Genomic DNA, 22208 nt, shown 5'->3' on the forward strand with positions numbered 1-22208 from the left:
CAGGAGGCAGGAGGCTGCTCAGATCTGAGCTGCTTGTAAAAGCCTTCAGGCTTGTCCAAACCACAAAAGTGTCCTCTGGGAAGGTTACAGGCACTGGGAGGACTTTCCTGGAGGATGTAGAATATTTGTGCTTGTTTGGATTCGACCTCGGGGGGTTCAAAGTCAGAATGGTCCCCGCGAGGCCCAGGTGGTTTACTGATGGCAGTTGTACGTGAAGGCACCCAAAATAATCTGAATCAGAGCTGGGCCTTTTATCTCACTAATGGGTGATCGTCATCGGTGTGGTGGGAGTGTCATTGATGGGGAGCAAACGGTGTGTCAGGAGAAGCTCAGCTGGAGGAAGGTTTTGGCATCCAGGAGTCCCAGCCCTGCGTGCTGGTGGTGCAGGGGTTAATACCAGCAAGGGTCAGCAAGTCTGGCTTTGCTGGGATTTAGAGCCAGCTGCAGATGTGCTGCTCTGGATGCTTCCCACTGGAATGGGGAGTGGTGGAGGAGGGGGAATCACCACCAAAGCCTCTTTAGTTACTGTGCAGATATCTGCCAAGGGCAGCCAGTGTTTTGTGGGGCAATGGTTCCTCCTCCCAGTGCCAAACAATCTACCCCATAACCTGTGATGGAAAGTCTTGGTCAGCCACGGGCAGGAAGGGATGACCTCAGGCTCCCGCTGTATCAGTTCACCTCTGGCCTGGTGGCAGTGGCTCACCAGCTCTGCCGAGAGTTCGGGAAAGCTCCATCCAGCTTATTTTTCACCCCCCTCTCCCCTCCCTGCCGCTCTCTCCTGGGGGTGCGCGTACTGACATCGTTTGGAGAACATCATCTGGTTCGTGTTATGCCTGGCAGGAAGTCCAGCCTCGCCGGCCCGTGGCGCTCCGGGAGGCTGAGGGGCCGCGCTTTTGGCAGGGAGAGCAAGAGGAGGGGGGAGGAAAAGAGGGGGTGATGCAGCCTGTGCTGCTCCTCTCATCCCAGGGGAGAGCCTGCCTGGCACATGTGAGCCCTTCCACACCCCAGCAAGCCCCTGTGCATCCCGGCTGGAGGAGGCTCTGGAGGTCAGGAGAGGGTTTGGCAACATCTCGGGGGGCTGTGAAGGAAAAGGGACCAGGGCTGAGGGAGGCTTTGCTTGGCCCCCAGTGGCACTGAGCAAAGCCCTGCTCACCCGAGCATGGCACAGAGACAGGATTGCCAGCCAGACCTGCTCTGAAGGTCTTTGCCCAGATCTCTGTTCTGGGCTCTACGTGGTCTGTGCTGTGTAATGGTCAGATCACAGTCCCAGCATCTGATTGCTCAGGTTTTCCTCCCAGCCCTGAACAGCTTGCAGACAAATTCCTGCTTTCTCTGTACCATCCATTTGCAAGTGATGGGCAAGAAAAGGGGCATCCCAGAGGGGTACATGGTGACCCGGGGCCTCCTGAGCAGCTTTGGGATGCTCGGAGAGCAGGTAAACTCCTCCAGTGTTTTCGGTGCCCAACAGGGGAAAGGAAAAAAGTGTCAGTGTTGTGACAACTGTGGTGGCAGGAGCCTGGCGGGGTCGTAATCCTCGGGTAGAGCTACTCTGCAAAGATGCACGCTGAGAGGAGAAGGGAGATTATTTGAACAGGAGAAACCTCCAGAGACCATCAGTGTTTTTGCCAAGCCCTGATGATGGTCTCTGGGTCTGCAGTTGGAGCTGCCCGGGCTCACCCTGTTCCCAGCACCGGGACAGAGCTGGTTTCGGCAGAGCTATGCCAGGTCATGGGTGGATAGTCTGGTCCCACAGGGAGTAGAGGATCCCTGGAAAGCTGCTGAGCAGGTTGCAGGGAATGTGGATCTCGTTCTCTGCTCCTGGCTGAGCCCCTGTGGATGTCAGCAAGGAAGACTTTGCCTGTATCCGACGGCAACGGTATCGATCACCAGGCATCACTTGGAGGCCTCCTGGCCACCTGAGCCAAGTGTTGTTGCCGTGATTTTAACCACAGGGATGCAAAATTTAAACTGTCTCAACTGCTCTGATTGACAGAGCAGCTTTGCAGACCTCTTGCTTTGACCTTTCCAGTTCCAATCCATCCCAAATCAGCAGTGAGTGTCAATCCTTCCTGTCCAGCAGGAGCCACAAAGCGAATTTTGTGGCCCTTCTCCTGGTCCTGCTGGCCAAGCGTGCCCTAAACACCACTGCAGATGACACAGACTGAAACTCTCATGAAGCCGATGTTGCCGAGCCTCCAGACAAGGCTGGGCTGATACTTATAAAAAAAGCTCTGTGTCCTTGCTATTCTGGCTCTGTTTGTTTTCTGAACAATTAGGAGATTTTCAGCTGCTAAATGCATCCTTGAAAACTTGAATGGCTCAGCCCAGATGCCTTGGAGGTCAGTGCTTGTTCTTTACAGCTGGGAGGGAGGGGAGAAGAATATCTCTTAAAAGCCATTTTCTTTTAGCTTCCTATGGTGCCTTTGGAATAAGATCCTTTTCTCCCAGCCTGTTCTCCTCCCCCAGGCACAACCTGATATGTCCCTTGCAATTTGCCAGATGAACATCATCTGTTGGTATTTCTTGGATGGGGACCTACCTTCTGGCTCCCTTCCAGGAAGGTTTGGAGCCGGAGGTGAGGCCGGGAGCAGGCTGAGATGCTGTTTGTTGGTGGCTGATGCAGAGTGGGAATAACAGAGGTGGGAGGGATTTTTCTTATTATTAATTGTTAGGGTTAGGGAGAAGTTCAAGAGAGGCTTCTGAATGTGTTTGTATAAGAATTGTGTTACTCAGAGGCTGCCATGCCATGTTTCTGTAGGGCTGGGAATCCCCATACTGGGATCTCGCTGAGGTTTTAGTGGATTTAGTCCCAGACTGGCAGCCCTGGAAACTGAAATCTTTGTTTATTCACAGGGACCCCCCCCCTTGCTGCCCCCCAGGCCGCTCCTGTGCCTCAGCATTGCTCCCAGGGCTCCCTGCAGTGGGGGAGGCAGAAGGTCCTGTGCTGCAGCTCAGGGTGCTTCAAGCCCCCCCACATCACACTACTGCTCCCCTCCAGCCCTCTGGAGCAACTAAATGAAGTCTCAGAGTATTTCCCCTTCCCTACACCTGGCTTTGGGGTGTGATGAGCAAAAGGAGCATCAGGCTGGCCATGCCTTCAGGGATGGGTCTTGTTCAGCTGGAACCCACCACTATTTTGGAGTTGGGCTGGCTGTGACCACCCCATAATAAGGGTGAGAGCATGACCTGCTTTTAGGGCCACCTGGGTTGGTCTGGCTGTAGGAAGGGCTTCACCACCAGCGGTTCCTCCATCACCCTCCCCAGCTCTCTAATTGCCATCCGCCGTGGCCCCCGAGGGATGTGTAACTGAAGGAGCAAAGAGCTTATTTAGGTCACTCTAGACCACATTTAAAGGCTGGGTATCCCCTGCTCACACTTTCTCTAAAGCCGTTATCTCCAGAGCTGCCTAATGACCAGCTTTGTCATTAGGGGCATGTTCCTTTTATTTAAATATATCCTTGCAGCAGGGCTGTTTCAGTTCTCAAATATTTCTTCATCTCCCACGGACTCAGCAAGAGGGGGGAAAAAAATGTGGTTGCTAAGGAGCAGGATTTGGATACAAAGCTGGCTGAGCTGCTGGCGGGGGGCCCGGGGGGCTCCGGCACAGCTCGTGGCCTGTCGGAGTTTTTGTGCATTGCTTTGGTGGGACGGCACCTGTGGGGTCTTGGTGAGGGGTTTGGAACATTTCTCAGGCCTTGGGGAGAAAGAGTTTGAGTTGTAGGACTCACACCTTCTCCAGATTGGTGCGTTCATCCCGTGCTGTTCGTGTGCAGAGCGCTGGGTTAGATCCCACGGCAGCACCCATGGCTGGTCCCAAACATGGGCCTTTGCTCTGGGGGTCTGTGGGACATTCATTTTGCAGAGAGAAGCACCTGCAGGCTGAAAGGTGGGGCTGGCACGAGGACTCTTGGGAGGGGGGGATGTGTTAAGCATCTCTCTGAAACCGTATGGCAGCCTCTGGCTGGAGCTTGTGCCTACCTGGGAAAACCAGCAGCAAGGGAGGGACTTTGATGTTTGGGTGCTTCAGTTGTCTCATTCCTCGTGTTTGGATACCTGAGTTGTCAGTTTGTCTCATTCCCCGTGTGGGGACTCACCTGCACGTCACAGGAGCCCCAGCCCTCCTGGCTCACGAAGCTCCGATAAAGATGCATTTGGACTTTGCTCCTGAGTCATTAGGGAAAGGGAGCTCTGCCACGGAGCACTAATCCCAGTAATCCCAGCCGCTCCCCAGGCTGAAGGGAGTCACGGGGAGGGGATTGCAGAGGGGCAGAGGTGTGAGGGCTGCTCGGGGCTCACAGCCTGGCATAGGGGTCATTTGGAGTTTGCAGAAGGGCTTTTTGTTCTCTTTAACACCTGGGAACAGCTCTCCCAGAGGTGCCAGGAAGGTCCTTTCCTAATTCCCTGCCTGGGCCCTGTGGTTGCGTGGGCTGTAGTGAGCAAACACTTGTCTCCTTCGGTGCAGTGAAGTGGTGACTCTGCAGCACCCAAAACCTCTGCCCCTCTCCACCTGATTTTGTTTTTGTGACGTTATGCAAATCATCTCTACAGTTTCTGGTTACGTTCCCGGGGGGCTGTGTGGGCACAGGCTCTTGTAGGGCAGCACTTCCACGTTAGAAAACGCCAGGTCCTCTCTACCTGAGGGTCAGTAGTTGTGTGACAGCTAAATGTCAGTGGAGATTAAGCACACGCAGGGGCACATGGTGTGGCCTGTTTCACTTGCTTAGGCTCTACAGCAGCGGGTTTGTTTTCATTACACAGTTGGTATTTCCACGAGCCCTGCTGTCAGAAACATGCTGGGACGGGAAAGGGCGTTTTCCTGTTCCACACGTGGGGTGCCGGGTGCCGGTGGGCAAAGCTGCCTGGTGACCCCCAGAGACAGGATGGAGATGGCTCTGGCTGCCAGGCACCAGCTGAGTCCTCAGAGCTGACAGGGGAGGAAAAATAAAGTTGGTCCAAGCTTGCAAACGGGGCAGATTGGAGAGGAAACGCATCGGAGGCAACTTCATCTGGAATGCTGAGGCATTATTTTTAGAGCGGCTTTGCTCTCTGCTTACCACACTTCAGCAAACAGCAGCTGAGCCCAGGGCTTGTGTGGAAACCTGCTTTTCAAAGGCCTCACTACCCGTCTTACCAGAACTTCTTTTCATGTGATGGAGCAAAACCACGCACCCTTTCCCTGCTCTTTGCAGCGGTTGGGTCTCCATGGAGACTCGCAAGCCGAGAGCCTGCCCCGGGCTCCCCGCTCCAGTGTTTGCTTTGGGTTCACCTCTTAGAGCTGGAACCCACTTCAGGAAACCATCGTTCAGCCAAGCTGGGCAAAGCAAAGCAAAGCACGCTGCCTGGGACTGGCAGGGCAAAAGCTCAGCCCTGGGAGGTGAACAAGGATGCTGAAGCACACACGCCTTCGTGTGTGTTGGGGGGTTCAGGACCTCACCATCCAGTTTAGGCCAGAACTCCGGGGATTTTGCTCAGACACCTGCCTGAAAGGCTCAGTTGGTGGCCTGCTGCCGGTGAGGTCTGGCTCTGCACTAGAGCAGCAGGAGCTGGAGGATGTGGGAGGTGTGAGCTGGGGCTGATGGTGTCACCCCAATCCTCCCATGCTGCGACCTCAGCGATCACTGCGGACCGTTCAGAGCAAGGCCAGCGCTCGGGTTGGTTTATCACCCTTAAGCAGCCCAGCTTTTCTCCAAATGTTGCTATCTGTTGGCTTTTGATGATATTTTTAGTGGGCATTTGGTCCCAGCTGCAGCTCTGCTGGTCAGATGCTCCCGCTGAGCGATGCGTTGGCGGTGCCCGGTGCTGGTGGCTGGCACTGGCATCACTGGGCTTCTGGACAATGTGGTTTGCTCGATTCAGTCCCGGTTGCAACAGCGAGAGCTGAGAGCTGGCACCAAGACAGGCCTGGCTGGTCCCTCCCTCGGAGCGCTGAGGTGACTCAGAGCGTAGCTATGGCTCAGACCAGTGTCATAACAAACACTTATTCCCTGAGGTGCTTCTTGGGGGGTGGGTACTCCACGAACTCCATCTCTCCCAACCCTCATTCCCATGGATGACAGCAAGTTCCTCAGCTCTGGGAGGATTGGGGCTGTTTGAGGCTTGACCTGTCTTATCCAGGCATTGTCAGAGGAAAGGAAGGTGGGCACTTCTACCCTCTTTGCATCGATGCTGCCCCATGGTCATTGTGCACTTCAGCTTTTTGGGTATCCCAGGGTGTGTTCCCCCAAATCCTTTTATTAAATGAGAGGAGGATGAGCTGCAGGGATGCTCACCTGTGGCTGGTAATCCCAGAGGATGAACAGGGCAGGGTGGCAGGAACAGACGAGTCGGGGTGGGAGCGTGCCTGTACTGGCTCACCAGAGTGCCATGGCCAGGAGGAACAGGCTCACCTGTGTGGTATTTTAGCGCCTGTGAAAGAGTATGTTTGCCTGCAGATGCCTGGATGACCCAGTGCCAGGTTGAAATCCCGATGCCCAGGGTCCCTGAGCTGGCACAGATGGGCTGCTGCAGGCACTGGTTTGTCTTCATCATCAGCTGTCGCTGGAAAAGGGCTGTGTCTTAAGTGGTGGGAGAAAACACGGTCCCAAAAGCCTGTGCTGAGTCAGGGTGGGTGGGAAAGTGGAGCAACCCTGTGTGAAGCTGCCTCCCTGCACCCCCAGGGTTTGGTTGACACCTGAGGGGAGGGCTGCTGGCCCAGCCCTTGCTGATGCTCCAACATGGTCCAGGGGTGAGCCCTCACCTCCAGTGCAGGGCTGAAGGTCTGGGGAAGGAATTCATCCCACCAGCCTGGCTGCCTGGGCACCCACATTGCTTGTGCCACAAGATCTGGCACACCCAGCGCTCGGGGCAGGACCTCCCTGCTAGGGCTCCTGGCCTGTGTGTGCTCAGGCACTTGACAACAGCTGGATTTTTTTTATTTTTTTTTTCCCCCAGTTGATTTCTCCCTAAAGGTGCCAGTTAATCTTAAATTCTCAGCATCCTGATTGCAGACCGCCCAGGTGTCGGCTTGTTGACACCTGCCCTGTGCCTGTTCACTTAGCACCTCCTGCCTCCTTGACACCCATTTAAGTAATGCTCTCAAGGTGAGATTTTCTTGATTACGAAGCAAAAGTGCTTTTCTCCCTTCCAGCTTCCCGCAGGCGCCCGAGGGAGGGGAACAAGTAAGCAGGGTACCAGGCAAGGGGAGAATCTGTCCCAGCCCTTCCCCGGCGCGAAGGGGATGTCCTGGCACCCGCAGCTGGGATGTGCTGGGACACACTGGGGCTGCGGGTGTCAGGGGGAGGCTGGGACGAGCCGTGCTGAGCCCGGATCTCCGCACGGCCGGCAGCAAATGGAGAAAATCCTACGTCATCCTGGCCGGGGTGGGAGCCGGGCGCGGGGGGCACGACCGGAGAACAAAGCCTCGCATTTATTCCTCCCGTCCTTTCACCGGCAGCCCCTCACTGCCTCCCTGCGCTGGATTGTTCCCGCATTTTCTCTGCTTCAGCTGTTTACTGGGTCACCCTGGTGCAGACACGCACACAAAGAGCGGAGCCATCGGCCGAGCCCGTCCCTGCGAGCCCCGCTCCGGCCCCGGGCGGCACAGTGGTGCCATTGAACCGGCTGGGAGAGCGCCCTGCTCCAGGGTCAGGGTGGGCTGGTGGCATATGGAGCCCTCCCCCCTCGCTGGGTATCCTCTTCTGCACAGGCTGTGGCGATAGGATTTTAGGGAGGTGGGAGGCCCCCCCCGGAGCTCTGAGCTTGTCATCTTCGCCCACGCTTCAGTGGCACCAGGTTTAGTGGAGGGAATGTCAGCTGACGTCAGGAGGAGTAAACACATGGGTGGACACATTTATTTCACGAGGGTTTATTTTGGTTCAGTTTATCCGAGCTATGGATACGTCTCGGCTGCGTCGAAATGAACCTCGCTGGGATGGAAGCGAGAGGTGACGGCGCAGTTGCCATCTGCCAGACTGTGACCAGACAGGGCTCCTGGGCAGCCTCCAGACTGTCCACCCTGATCTGTGCACCTTCAGAATTCTTGAAAGATGGCACTTGGCATTCTGTTCCTCCCTTGTGAGCTGCAGCAGGCGAATTACTGCACAGGCAGCCATTTACAGCTTAGCCAGGCTGCTTGGGAATGGTGGGTGATGAAACTCCCTGGGAATGTCAGCGTGGGGCTGGTGAGATGGTTCAGCGTGGCATAGGGGGCTGAAAGGGCCACCTCCTGGGGCTGGGCTGGTGTTTCCCACCTGGCAGTGGCTTTGCCCTTTCTGCATATCCCACCTTGCTCACGCTGCAGGAGCAGTGCCCAGCTCTGCACTTCGTCCATGCAGGGCATGTGTGCCAGGGCAAGGGGCAGGTTTGACAAAAGAGCCTGGTTTTATTGCAGCTGGTACTTCTTAAAATCAGGTTTTTTTGGCTGACACGGTCTGGATTGGCACGTTGGCTTTGAGCTGAGAGCTGGAGAATATTTATTGAAGGTTTTGTGTCTCTGGGAGTGTAAAGACTTGTCTTTTGGGAAGATGCACTGGCTTTGCAGGTGGTGATACAATGCAAAGGACAAGTATTGCCCTGGAGTTGCCACAATGAACAAGTCTGTGTGTCCTGGTTAACGTGTGTTAAGACACAACCAACAGTTTAGGAATGACCATTCCAATTGGTTTCAAGAATCAGCTCCAAATGCCAACCTGATCACTATCCCTTTCCCAATACGTGTGACAGTTTTGCTGACACAGAAATAACACACTTGGTGCACGAGGGCCCTGTTTCAGCAGTGGAATTGATGGAGTAATGTTAGGTCAGGTAGGCTTGAACTTTTCAGGACACCCTCCATGTTTTAATTCGCATTTGAACAGGGCACTGGGGAGCTGTCATGTTGCATGTGACTTACAGGTGCTTCTGCACACCCAGAAAAAAACCCAATCACTTCTTGGGCTTGTTTCAGTTATGTTTTTCACAGACATTTCTCTCCCATCTTGTTAAAACACAGACCTTTGTTCTGAGCTGAAGTGACTTAGGAGGAGGCGCTCAGTCTTTATTTAACCTTACAGAGCAATTCGTGTCAGATTTTTTTGCACACCAGTTTTCACCGGTCATGTCACTCTGGTTTCACTTCCAGTAATTACCCCGGGGCCTGTGGGCAGTTGCTCTGTGAGGGAAGTCCAGCTGCGTCCCTGGGCCCTGATCCGGCCCCTGCGGAGGCGTTGGATGGTGCTGAGCAGGGATGCTGCTCACGCCAGAGAGATCACGAACACAGAGCCAAGGGCTGTGGAGCAAGAGCTGGAACTGCTGTGTCGGCCGGATCTTTTTTGCTGTCAACTCAGAGAGGAAGCAAAACCTGCTGCCCTCAGTTTTTCTCCCAACCTTCCTCAGCCCATCCCAGCGCATCCCTGGTACGGAACACGAGGGTGGCGGTGTTCTCATATGGGATGCAAATGTCTAGGTGGAGGTGCTTGTGGGTCTCTGTACTCCTGGGCGTAGGAAACACAGGGTTTGGAGTTAACCAGGCACCTCTGGCACTGCCTGTTGCAGATGGAGTTTGCTTTTCCCTGGGGAGTTTCCCCAGCAAGGCTGATCCCCCTCCAGCACCTGCATCCCCCCACCTCAGGGGCCTGTTCCTTTTCCTTGAGGGCCGGGAGGATGGAGTGGACACACAGCATCTTTGAAGGTCTTCTACTCTTGATTTCCACACCATAAAAAGAGGAAAAAAGTCTCTACGTGTGGGAAGGCTCTTAGTTTTCTTCAAAAGCAAACCAGAAGCAAATGGGGGAGGAATCCTGTGTATCTGCTCTGTCTCGTTTCTGGACCCGAGCGCCGAGCTCCTAATCCTGGCTCCAGCCACTGACTCACTGCGTGCGAGTCACAAGATGCCTTTGTAACTGATCCGCCAGCTTTCCCTTCTCCCAAAGCCACGAGGGTGGAGGAGGCTGCCTCTGGATGCTGTCTGTAACCCCTCAGACCTGCTGTCAGTCTCAGGAGCCCCAGATCCCGAGGGAATCCCCACAAGAGGCAGATAAAGAGTGATGTGCCCTCTCTTTCTCTCTGCCCCATCCTGCGTGTGGTGCAGGGTGATGCACGGCTCCGAGGCTCTTCCCTAGGGGCACAGATTTCCATGCTGGAACACCTGAAGCAGAGCAAAGAGTGTCAGGAAAGCCCAACTGTGGAGCCCAGCAGCTGATGGGGAGAGAACAGGCCCCCAGCTGTCGCCGCTGGCTTGGTGTCCTTGCAAAACCACCCCCTTTTCATGGAGAGTTTAAGTTTAGCTTCTGGCCCTTTTTCTGTTCTTTTCCTGTTTCCTCCTTTGTTTTTGTGTTTTAATGGGCTGTTGGAATCGGTCCTGGTTTGAAGCAGCTCAGAGGAGGCAGGCAGGAAGGCAGAAAGTGTTGAAAACCCGAAGGAACTGTGTCTCTCTGCTGACCATGTCTAGATGGGGAGCAGCACCCAGGTGGGGGGCTGAGCTCCATCAGCAGCAACAGGAACACGGCTCAGGGAGAAAGGAGACAGTGGGATATCAACTTGCTCGAGGCTGGCGTCGACTGGAGTGAACCATTGCACCCCAGTGCCACCATGGCCATTGCTGGGATGGTGTTTGGGAGTAGAAGTGCTCAGTGGGGCACTCAAATCCTCGACGGAGCTGCTAATCCAAAGGACGTGCCGTGAGTCACCGGGGCGGGCAGGCACCAGCGTGGGTGCCTTTCCTTCCCTTGGACAGGGGGGAAGTTTGGCAGCTTCCTCACCAGCTCTGGGTAGTGCCTGTAGCCTTCCTGAGCAGGGCCTGGGGAAGGAAAGTGCTGATGAGTGCGAGGAGCAGTCGATCCTGCCCGGCAGAGCCGTGGGGGAACAGCCACCTCAGGGCTTTTTGCCTGGAAGTCCCCACGAGGAAGGGTGTTGTGCTGCGTGCGCTTATTTGGGATGTGTAGGACAGGGGGTGCTTCTGCTTTTGCGGTCTTTATCTCGCTTCACAGAACTGCACTTGTTTTCCTTTCACTCGCCGGGGGTGACTTTTTTTCCTATTTCCTTTTACGTGACGTCGTACACTTCAGTTTACGTAAGAGGCCCCGGAGTCTCTGCTGTTCATTTCATGGGTTCAGGGGTTACTCCTGAGGGTGAAATGAAAGTTAACCTGGGGCTCGTGGCAGCGGTGGAGGACATGGCCTGGGGAGGATATGGCCTGAGGACATGGCCTGGGGAGGACATGGCCTGTGGTGGAGCCCGTTTCTTTCGTTTCCGGAAAGGCCCATTTCCCGTTGCAAGTGGGAAGGGATTATTTTGAGAAAGCACTGGGGATTCTAAAGACACCCCCACCCCACCCCCCTCCGCTTTCTGTTTCTGGCTTTAACACCTTTCATCGGGTTCTTTCGAACTTTGTGCAAACGCGGAGCTTCAGTGAGAAACTCCTGGTGATGTCTTGGGGGCTCAGCTCTGCCTTTTCTTGACTCGTTGGCCAGTGGGACTGTTAATTCCCAACAGGAGCACATTCCTGGCTTCCCTTGGGCAGGGTTAGTGTCTGCTTTCTCTCTTGTGGCTGGTAGCAGCAGCATTTTGAAATCATGATGCAGAGATACTCTCGGTTCTGTGTTGTACCTGTGTGCAGAACAGGCATTTTGTGTAGCTCGACTGAACGGGAACAGAGTAACACGAATATCTTGATTGTTAAACCAGCTGTTGTCCAGGGAGCATCAGTAAAAGCACTTTGAGCAGTTGTGCCTCTTCCACATGTGCTGAAATTAATACCTTTTTCCACAAACTGTTCATTATTTTACGCCTTTGGAGGCCGATGCACTAGCCCAGGACACGTGGGACCAGAGCTCTTAAGACCTGGTAATTGTTGGGTAATTGTCTGTGTAAACATGTGGGGATGCTGTCACACTTAATCCTGTACTATCCTCCTGCCTTACTAAAACCACCTTCGTGGCTGATCCCGAACACTTTCCAAAATGCAGCTCCCCAGCCAATATTTCGCTTCGCTGTTTGGCTTTTGCGTTTTCCCCTCCCTTCAACCGGCGAGAAGAGCCGAAGGCAGAGTCCCTGCTGCTCTGCCTGGCTCCACAAGGGTCCCTCACACCCTCCCTCCAGGCTCACGAACCTTGGCTGCTGTCTCAGAGCTCGTTATTAAACCTCCGTGTGAAGACGTGGGGTTTGACACCACGCCGAGTGCAAGAACATTCACCAGACAGTAGAGGAGTTTATTGCACTGAGCAGAGCGGGAATTCCTCCCTGGTGTAGTCACAAAGGCTTTGAACCATCAGCGGGAGCTGGGAGCTCCGGCAGCCCGGGGCTATCTGCAGTTGGAGGAGGCAGTCCCCAAACCCAGGCAGCCATCTGGTGCAGACCTCCAGTCTCATATTTCAGGGGATGAACTCCTGCAGAGTTCACTCACAGGGCTGCTGCTGCAGAAGCCTCTGCTCTGCACAACTGGGCGTCTGATACCCCTGAGTTACACATGTGGTTTTTCCTTGTGCCCCTCCATCCAGAGACCTTTTTTCCTGCCGTGTGGAGAGGAGCAGGGTTGCACACTGAGCTGGAGAAATCACGGTCAAATGTTCATTTTCCGTGTCTTCCCTTTTTCAATGCCCATCTTGGGACGTGTTGGATTTCACTTTCTGGGGTGCCGGGTCCTGTCCGTCTGAGTTTGGTGGAAGGTGCAGATGCCATAACCATCAACGTGCTCAAAGTTAGTGTTTTCACAGAAAAGCTTTGCTGAATCTTGTTGCAGCCATTTCAAGCACTGTATGGGCCTGTTGGATTCATCTCCTGTACCAACAGAAGGGACTGGACTGTTCACCTGTGTCTCATGCTCAGGTCTCCAGGTTGAGCACCGATGAAGGAGGGTTTGCATGTGGGCACCAGGCTGTGGTTGTGCTGACTGAGCCTTACTCGTGTTTCCTTCTGCTGTGAGGGGCAGAAAATTCCAGCAGATGTGTAGGGCAGGCAGTGGGGAGGAGTTTCTGTTGCAGTAATATTTACCAGCACTTCTCTGTCTCTTTAGAGACCATTTTGAAGGTGTTCAACTTCGGTTGACTCGCTGGAAATCCTGATGTGAGTGTCAGAACTGCAGCACTGGTGGCCAGTGGGTACATAAGCCACAGGTCAAGGTTTTAGGCCTCTCTCAGCCCTGCTCCCACCCCACCTCCTCATCTGCAGAAGTAGAAACGTGCCGTTGGTGCAGGTGTTGGGAGTGGGGCTTCACTGGCTCTCTCCGTCCTGCTGCTGCTTCTTTTTGCTTCGTCGGTTTTTAACCAACACGCGCGGAATGCACAATCAGCATCTTGGAGAAGCAGCAGCCGTAGGAAAGGGGAAGCTCACACAGAATATAAATAGCCAAATTTTAGAATGTGCCAGTGTAGCAGCTCGGCTGGCTCTTGGCGGGGGCCTGGTGCAGACACCGCTGGGAAGCCGCGGCCTGCGTGTGCGGTTTGCGAAGGGGGAACTTCGGGGGGGATATCGCACGAGTCAGCAAGAAAAAAAAAGATGAATGAATCTTGACAACCTTGAATATGGGAAGGAAATGAAATTTGCTTCCACGCACATCAAAATGGGGTGTATCCCTTGCACGTGACACGAAGCATGGAGCGAAAACCCCTGCAATACTTTCCACTGTAGTTGCACAGCAGCTGCCAGTGATTCATGGGTTGATCCTGGGATGTTTTGCCCTCCCATATAATTTAATTTATTAAGTTAGTTGCATGTCAACAGGCATCTGATTTTTTTTTTTTTTTTTTTTTTTTAGATATTTGTGCCTGGGATTTACAACTGCCCAGCCAAGTCTCTTTTCTGAGTTAGACCGTACAGGGCTCTGGTCCTGCTGGACCCAGAACTTTCCTCTAGCCCAAAGTCTCAGTTTAATTGGGAGATACTGCATGCTGACATGCAGGTTGGGTTATGGAAACTGGGAGAGAGCCCAGGAGAGCTGGTGTAAAGGAAGCCTAGTTGGTGGTGATGCCCCTTCTCTCTCGCTGCCTCTTGGGTAATGGGCTCGTGTGCTCAAGAGGCATCACTGTCATTTCTGGAGGATCACAGCGCTCTGGGCACCAGGGTCTGATGGTCTCTGTGGACAAATTGGAGAGTGTTTCCATGATTTTTCTTTCTTTTTATTGGAAACAGCATCTATAGGTGGAAGAAAAACAACTTGGCCAACTTGATTAGGTGCCATCACTGCAGGGGGTTGATCCAGAGTGGCCACAAAGCTGTTCTCTCCCAGGGTCGTGCCAGTCCCCCAGGGCAATGTACTGGAACATAAATTTATGCCATAATTTATCCCAGAGACAGAAAAAAGGAGGGACAGATGCAGGTGTCAGGAAGGGTGTCTGTTTGTCTGCTGCCCTGTGCAGGTGCTGTCAGGGTTGGTCTGGAAGCCAGTGAACCCTGAGAAAGACTTCTGATGTTCACGGCAGAGCTGAAGTTAGGAGCCTCACAATCCCTCGAGCTTCAGCCAACCAAACCTCTTCATAATCTGGCATGAAGTGAGAAGAGCAGGTTCAGCAGAAAGTGAAAAAGTCAGTAACCCTGCCCAGGGGGAATCTCTGTCCTCATTCATTACAGCCATGAATGAGAGGCTTTTTCAAGTTTCCCCTCGCTCTTTGAGCTGCCTTGATTCCTTGCTAATGAGCAGCCCTTGGCTTGAGCAGGGTGTGATAAGAGTGCAGTGGCCGCTGCTGTAATGGTGATGATAAAGGATGGTGGGTAAGGAGCCTGTGGGTGCAGGTGTGTGATCAGTCAGGTCAGGGTCCTATTCTGCTTGTGGCTCTTGAGATGGGAGATGTCTGAAATGGGGGCCCTGGGTATGGCTGTTCCCATGTTCCCAGGGAGCAGCATCACTCCTGGGGCTCCATCCTGGGTCCCTCCATAGCAGCTTCTTCCCTGGCAAGCCCTGTGTTGTTGCCACTGCTGAGGGTATTTTATGCTCTGGAGGGGCAGGTTGCAGGGAAAGCCACGTCCTGGCTCTGGCCCTTGGCTGGCAGTGTGACATGCAGGGGAGACTTGTCCCTGTGCCCCACAGCACGCGGTCACCTCCCCCTGCTAACCAGCTTACTGCCTTGGGGCGTGTTCTCCATCTGCTGAGCAGAGCGTTTTGCTGTGTGTAAGACCCTGTCCCACCATTTGGCGTGGGGGCTGGAGGGCGGGGGAGATCCCCACGGTGTTTAAAAGGATCTGGATAAACCATCTTAAGAGAGGCACTGACTCAGCAGAGCGTGGTGAGGGAGGAGGAGGAGGAGGGAACCAAATCGTCCTTGTGTGGCTGGAGCTGCTGCTGAGCCCTGTGCTGGCAGGTGGTGCTGGGGGAGGTGTGTGCCCAGGGACCTGGCCCGAGAAGCATCACCCCTTTCCTCACTAAATTCTAGGTGGTCTCCACCCCCCAGAACAGGAGTGTGAGCGTCGTAGCTGGGTCGGGTTGTGGCCCAGAGGTGCCCAGTGCCTGAGCCCACCCTGATTCCAATCGCTGGGATTTTCCCCCCAGCTTTGAGCTTCCTCTTGGATTTCTGCCTCCCAGCGCTGCCAAAGCTGGCAGGAGCTTGGTTTGACAGTTATTAGCTATTAGGGAAGTGCACAGAGGTGCCCAGTTCTGCAGGGACAGATTACTGAGATTACAGTCCGAGCAGGTGGCAGTGTCACCTTACGGGAAGGGCTGGGTATGGGGTGTGCTCTCACTGCCCCCCTCAGTGCCCAGAGAGGGGTCCCTGCTTTTCCCAGCCCTAAGCACTGGCACAGCCTGGCTGTGCTGAAGGGCTGAGAAGTGGAGCCAGGAGCAGACCCAGAACAGCTTCCCGAATTCCTGTCTCTGCTGTGGGCCAGGCTCAGGTGGGCCCACAGCTGAGCTGGCCAGACTGGCGTCGCCTGGTCTGTGTTCCTGAGCAGGTCAGGGAGGCTCTTGCTGCCTGCCAGCTGTTGCCTTTGGCTTGCTGGGATGCCTTGTACGAGCTACAGGAGCATCTCTGCCGTGCTTTGCTCTCCTTATCTCACGGTGTATCTTGTTTTTCCATGCAGAGCTCCACACAGGAGATCGGAGAAGAGCTGGAGGATGGTGTGATCTACAGCATATCGCTCCGGAAAGTGCAGCTCCATCACACGGCCAACAAAGGGCAGCGATGGCTGGGGGTAAGCTGGGGGTTTTAGAGGTGTCCCTGCCACAGGAATCATGTATTTATTTGGGAGCAGGGAATGGGAGCACCCCCTGGCCTCTGCCCCGTGGGAAGGGGCACAGGGGAAACAATCTGTAGGCCCCATTTTGCAAAGTAGGGCAACTCTGATTTGTTTCTAGATTTTGGCAACCTTGAGGCCTTTTCTGGGATTCCCCAAATGCTCACCTCAGCTGGGTTGCTGATATTTGGTGTCCGAGGAGACCCAGCTTCCCTTTCCCAGTTAGGAGAGCCCCAGGCACTGTGAGGGTCCGTGGTCCCTTGTGAAGCTGGTGGGAACGCTTTGCTCTTGGTGGTGTCTGTCTTCACCCAGCCCACTGACCTCTGCTCCTGTCCTGGCAGTTTGAGAATGAGTCGGCCCTAAACCTCTACGAGACGTGTAAGGTGCGGACGATAAAAGCTGGGACCTTGGAGAAGCTGGTGGAGTACCTGGTCTCAGCCTTCAAGGGCAATGATTCCACCTATGTCACCATCTTCCTGTGCACTTACCGGGCCTTTGCCACCACCAAGCAAGTGCTGGACCTGCTGCTTAACAGGTGAGGCTGCCCTGAGCTCCAAAATGCAGCTGTGAGTGGTTGGTGCCTGAGCCCCCTCAGCCAAGAGAGCCCCAGCACCTTCTGCTGCAATGCCTCAGAGGGGTGATGGCTTCTCACAACTCCATCTGCTTGGAGGTTTTGGGGCAGGGCAGGGAGGACACCACTTCCCAGAGAGCTGGAGCTCTTCCAGCTGATATCCCTCTGTGAGGTGGCCTGTGCTGGCTGCTTCCCTCTTCCTGTAACATGGGGGCTGTGGTAGAGGAGGAGGGAGCAGGACACCGTGTAGGAGGTTCATCCTGACCCCTGGCAGAGCTGGGGGTGATGTGGAGGGAGAAGAGGCAGCGCTGAGAGGCAGCTGAGTTCAGGGTGCTCACTGCCTCCTCTCTGTGCCCCACCAGATATGGCAAACTGCACGTGCAGGCAAATGGGGACCATGCCAGGCACGCTGTGGACGAGAGGACAGAGCTGAAGAAGTAAGTGACTGCACTGTGGGTGGCTCTGGTGATAGTTTTTGGTTCTCCTGCAAAGGGATGTGTTTTCCCAGAGGTGTGCCTGGGGTTCATGGGGTGCACGCAAGGTTTCTCACACAGGTTTGCCCGTGTTTTCCCCCTCCCTGCAGCACCATCTCCTCCATCCTGGGGGCCTGGCTGGACCAGTACTCAGAGGATTTCCGCAAGCCCCCGGACTTCACCTGCCTCAAGCAGCTCATCTCCTACGTGCGCCACAACATCCCCGGCTCCGACCTGGAGCGCCGGGCCCGCATCCTGCTGGCCCAGTTCCAACAGCAAGAGCAGAGCGAGTCCGAGGCAGAAGGTGGGTTCCTTTCCCTGCCTACAGGGGGTCATGTGAGGCTGCAGGTGGAGGGAGAAGTGCTGCTTGTTGGCATTGAGGGTCTCCAGAACCTCCGGTCTTGCCACGTGGCTGGACGCTCATAAACCCTGCCTGTGTTTACATGGAGGTACATTGGGAAGCTAATCCAGCTGCACCAGAAGTGGGATTTCTAAGTGGATTAGCTAATCTGCCTTTAATCCTGTGCAGACACTTGCACACAGGTTTAAAATGATTATCCTTTTATCTGAGCCTCGTTTCTCCAGGTGTGAAGCCAGATGGGAATTAAGAGCCTGGGAGGTGGGATGTGGGTGCCCACAGGGGACTGGTGTGGGTCGGTGTGGACCCTGGCTTGTGGCAGCTCTGCAGTGCTCAGCTTCACCCTGTCTCCTACAGCTGTGGACCATGGCAGCTGCACCTTCCAGCTGGTGGAGGAGAACGGAGTTGGGGATGGGAAGCCGGATTTCCTCTCCTTCTCCCCAGAGATGGTGGCAGAACAGTTCACACTGATGGACGCTGTGAGTATTCACTCAGCAACCAAGTCGATGGTGCTCTGAACACAGACCCGGCTCTTTCCATCCATATTTCCCCCTGGCCTGTTCTCCTCCCAGGGAACCCAAAGAGACCCATCTCCATCCCTTTTATTCTTCCAGGAGCTGTTTAAGAAGGTGGTGCCTTACCACTGCCTGGGCTGCATCTGGTCCCAGCGAGACAAGAAGGGCAAAGAGCACCTGGCTCCCACCATCCGCGCCACAGTCTCCCAGTTCAACAGCGTGGCCAACTGTGTCATTGCCACCTGCCTCGGGGACCGGTCCCTGAAGCCACAGCAGAGGGCGAAAGTGGTGGAGCGGTGGATCGAGGTGGCTCGGGTAGGACAGCTCACCTCCCACCCCTGCCCAAGGGCTGAGGTGTTGCTGTGCTGGAGTCACAGCAGACCCTTGAGCTCTTTTTGACGCCGAGTCCTGTCGTCTCCTTGTTCCCAGGAGTGCCGCATCCTGAAGAACTTCTCCTCCCTCCGAGCCATCCTCTCGGCCCTGCAGTGCAACGCCGTCCACCGGCTGAAGAAGACATGGGATGAGGTCCTGCGGTAAGTGGCTCCTGCTGGGCCCCTGGGGGTGCTGGGAGGCTCCAAGGGGAAGGTCATGCTCTGGCCCTTGAATGTGTAAATGGGATCATCTCAGCTCCAGCACTGGAGTGTGCCCAAAACCCAGTGCGTAAGGTGTCAGGGACCTAAGGAGGGCGAGAAAATAAAAGCGTCAGCACTTTCCCTTCTTCTGTGTGAAACACCCTGGAATAGCTCCTGAACAGCAAGGCCCAGCTGGAGCTGTGAGCATAACTGGAGGGGTCATTTGGGTGAGCAGAAGGGAGCCCGAGGAGGAAATCCCACTGTGGCAGCATTGCTGACTTTTCCCCCTTGTTTCCCCCTGAGCAGGGAGAGCTTCCGCACATTCCATGAGCTCTCAGAGATCTTTTCCGACGAGAACAACCACTCTCTGAGCCGGGAGCTCCTCATTAAGGTAAGGGGAAGCAGCACCCACGTCACCCTGTCTCTGGCAGGGAGCTCAGGCTGATGCTGATAGAAGTTTCCACGGTGTTCCAGCCACAAGGATAAAGCCCTGGCAGAGCTGCTGGAGTCGCAGACATGGGTGTGCCAAGGCTGGGGAGCAGGCAGGGGGTTTGGACCAGGCTGGGCTTTCTGCTTCTCCACCCAAAGCTCATTGCCTGAAGCTGGCAGAGCAATTCAGCCAACAGAGATAAGCAGTGGGATGGGATCCAGAGCACCAGGTGACAGCTCCTCCCCAGAGGCAGCTGCATTTTAACAGCCCGGTGCAAAGTCCTCTTGATTCCAGGTGGGGTGGTGGGATTGGTGAAAGGCTGCAGCCAAAATGCCCTTCTTCTGTGTGGAGCCTCTCCACAGATCCCAGTCTAGCTCTGATTTGAGGGCTGAGAGGACACAAAATGCAAAAGGGAACAAAGCATCCCATTGAGGAGGCATTTACTCAGAGCTGGAAATGAGAGCAGCAGTGCCTATTCACTAAGCCTCTCCTCCCTCTGAGCCATAAAACAGCTTTGATTTCCTCCTTTTCCCCTCATCCCTCTTTCCCTCTACAAGGAAAGTTGTACCAATAAAAGTGGGTGTGAATTTTAGCTAGCAGATATTAGTGCAGTTTCCCACTTGTGCTGGATCCCCACTGATCTCCACCTCTCCCCACCATCCAGGAGGGCACATCAAAATTTGCCACCTTGGAGATCAACCCAAAGAGGGCTCAGAAGCGGCAGCAGCAGCAGCGAGAGATGGTGAGTGTGGCAGGGCCACCCCTGTGCCCCCTCCCCGGCATCTGCCCAGGCTGGTCCCAGCTCTGCTGACCCTGCTGTCCCTTCTGTCCCCACAGGGCGTGATGCAGGGCACCATTCCCTACCTTGGCACCTTCCTCACGGACCTGGTGATGCTGGACACTGCCATGAAGGATTTCCTGGATGTATGTACCTCCTCCCTCCTCTCCCCTTCCTTGCTTTTCTCCCAGTTCCTGGGCTGATAGAAGGAGAGCTGGTCCCCCGTGTGTCCTGTATCCGTCACTGCATCCTGTATCCAACACTGCATCCTGCATCCCACACTGCACATCCACCCCTGTCAGCCCATGGAAATGGGCTACTTTCTTGGCAGGGACACCCACACTGCAGTGATAGTGAGCCAGGGACAGGGAGGGATGGGAGCAATATTTTTCTGCCTGCTCCATGCTGACCTTCATCTCCTTCTTTTCCAGGGTGGGCTGATCAACTTTGAGAAGAGAAGAAAGGTGAGAGCTTTGCCCTGGCAGCTACACAGCAGTGGGGGGAAGGAGAAGACTGACCTGGTGCAAGCCCAGGCTGTGCCAGTCACTTTGGGGTTGATCTCTGTCCTTTTTTACTGCCATGTTCTTCACTTTTGGGGAGGGGATTCTGGTCTTTCATACCTGCCTGCAGTCGTGGGGCTGGGCTGTGTGTGGAGGAGGCTGGGGCTGGCAAACAAATGTGGTCTCATGGCTTCCCTTTGCCACAGGAGTTCGAAGTCATCGCCCAGATCAAGCTGCTTCAGTCAGCCTGCAACAACTACAGCTTCACGCAGGAGGACCAGTTTGTGGACTGGTTCCACAGCCTGGAGCGGCTCAGCGAGGCCGAGAGGTGAGTGAGTGGGGTCTGGGGTCGTTCTGGTGCATCGGGAGGTCCCACCACTCGTCTCCCCTGGCAGCTGTTCCGCGCTCCACTCCCTGCTCTGCCTCCCTGGTGCTCGAGGCAGCACAGGACAAACCCTCCTCTCTCCCTTCCCAGCTACGGGCTGTCGTGTGAGATCGAGCCGCTGTCAGAGTCAGCCAGCAACACTCTGAAGGCGAAGAAGAACACGGGCATCATCAAGCGATGGAGCGAGTGAGTCTGCCTGTCCCATGGGGGAGGTGGGGGCCAGTGCAGGGCACCTCTGGCTGAGGTGGAGGTGGTCCTGCCAGCCACAGGCACCCTCACCCTGCTCCCTTCTGACCTGGCCCACGTCTCCCCTGGCAGCCGGCAGCCACCGAGCACCGAGCCCTGCGCCAGCGGCAGCTCCCACTCGAAATCCTTTGACCAGCTCAAGTGTGGGCAGTACCTGTGCAGTGGGGACACCACCGACTCTGTGAGTGTCACCTCTGCCGGCTCCAGCAGCTCCGACGTGGAGGAGATCAACATCAGCTTCATCCCCGAGTCGCCTGACTGCCAGGAGAAGAAGGTACGTGGCAGCTTTTGAGGTCCACCCGAGGCAGGTGCAGCTGTTGTGTGGGGGCTGCCCCACCTCTGCCCCAGCGCTGGGGCTGGGGGGGCAGGTGGGGGGTCCTGAGGGCTGTTTTTGACCCGCCGGGGTTAGGGAGGCCCCTGCCCTTTGCTGCTCCGGCAGCGTGGCAAGGCTCTCGTGCCTCAGGTGGCTGTAGTTGTGTCGGTCCCCCATTGTCACAGGTCAGTGAGATCCCTCTGGCCTCCCTCCCCCAGCGCTGGTACGCCCCGTCTGTGGCCGATGGAGAAGCTAAACCCACTGTGTCCTCCGCATCCCCTCTCCTCCCTGCCCTCCAGTTCTGGGAATCCACCTCCCTCTCCTCCCTGGACACGTCAGGCATCGGCTCAGGCTCCAGCAGTGCCTCCTCCTCCTCTGTCTCCTCCACGCCGGTGACGGCCTCCCGCACACACAAGCGCTCGGTCTCCGGCATCTCCAGCTACTCCTCACTCTCGCTGCCCCTCTACAACCAGCAGGTCGACGACTGTTGCATCATCCGTGTCAGCCTGGCTGTGGACAACGGCAACATGTACAAGAGCATCCTGGTTAGTACAAGGCCCCATGGTGACAGGGAGGGGTGGCTTGTCCTGCTCGGATAGGGGCATGGCTTGTGTTTGGGGGGAGACACTATTGGGAGGGTTTTGCAGTGTTCTTGGACTGATAAAGCTCTGGGCTCACAGGTGACGAGCCAGGACAAGACCCCGGTGGTTATTCGCAAGGCCATGGCCAAACACAACCTGGACGGGGACCAGCCTGAGGACTACGAGCTCGTTCAGATCATCTCGGAGGAGAGAGGTGCGTGCTGGGGTGGGGGCAGCTTTCCTGGGGCCAGGCAGCCCTGCAGCTTGGGCGGCACCAGGTCGGAGCTGGGCTGGGAAGTGATGGTGAGGGGGACAACTCTCAGGTCCCTTTCAGGGATAGGGTGCCCAACTGACCTCCATCCTTGCTCGC

General features: G+C 55.5%; 1 protein-coding gene across 4 annotated transcripts in view; it reads left to right on the forward strand.

Annotated features, from left to right (window-relative positions):
• RALGDS (ral guanine nucleotide dissociation stimulator) overlaps positions 1 to 22208 on the forward strand; it is a 55778-nt gene that overhangs the window by 31519 nt on the left and 2051 nt on the right. For 2 of the 4 annotated variants that reach the window (XM_027887129.1, XM_027887127.1), the window contains exons 2-17: positions 15964 to 16074; positions 16458 to 16651; positions 17050 to 17124; positions 17271 to 17464; positions 17876 to 17997; positions 18133 to 18348; positions 18463 to 18566; positions 18912 to 18996; positions 19700 to 19777; positions 19873 to 19959; positions 20245 to 20277; positions 20520 to 20641; positions 20789 to 20884; positions 21017 to 21218; positions 21443 to 21802; positions 21938 to 22052. In XM_027887129.1, coding sequence (XP_027742930.1) covers positions 15964 to 16074; positions 16458 to 16651; positions 17050 to 17124; positions 17271 to 17464; positions 17876 to 17997; positions 18133 to 18348; positions 18463 to 18566; positions 18912 to 18996; positions 19700 to 19777; positions 19873 to 19959; positions 20245 to 20277; positions 20520 to 20641; positions 20789 to 20884; positions 21017 to 21218; positions 21443 to 21802; positions 21938 to 22052 — 2194 coding nt within the window. The remainder of the gene's footprint in view (positions 1 to 15963; positions 16075 to 16457; positions 16652 to 17049; positions 17125 to 17270; positions 17465 to 17875; positions 17998 to 18132; positions 18349 to 18462; positions 18567 to 18911; positions 18997 to 19699; positions 19778 to 19872; positions 19960 to 20244; positions 20278 to 20519; positions 20642 to 20788; positions 20885 to 21016; positions 21219 to 21442; positions 21803 to 21937; positions 22053 to 22208) is intronic. The other 2 variants (XM_027887128.1, XM_027887130.1) reach the window with 2 other exon arrangements.

Source organism: Empidonax traillii, unplaced genomic scaffold (genome assembly GCF_003031625.1).
Source record: "Empidonax traillii isolate 1590-97213 ecotype Southwest subspecies unplaced genomic scaffold, ASM303162v1 scaffold204:size1584377, whole genome shotgun sequence".
In the NCBI taxonomy this organism is placed as follows: Eukaryota; Metazoa; Chordata; class Aves; order Passeriformes; family Tyrannidae; genus Empidonax; species Empidonax traillii.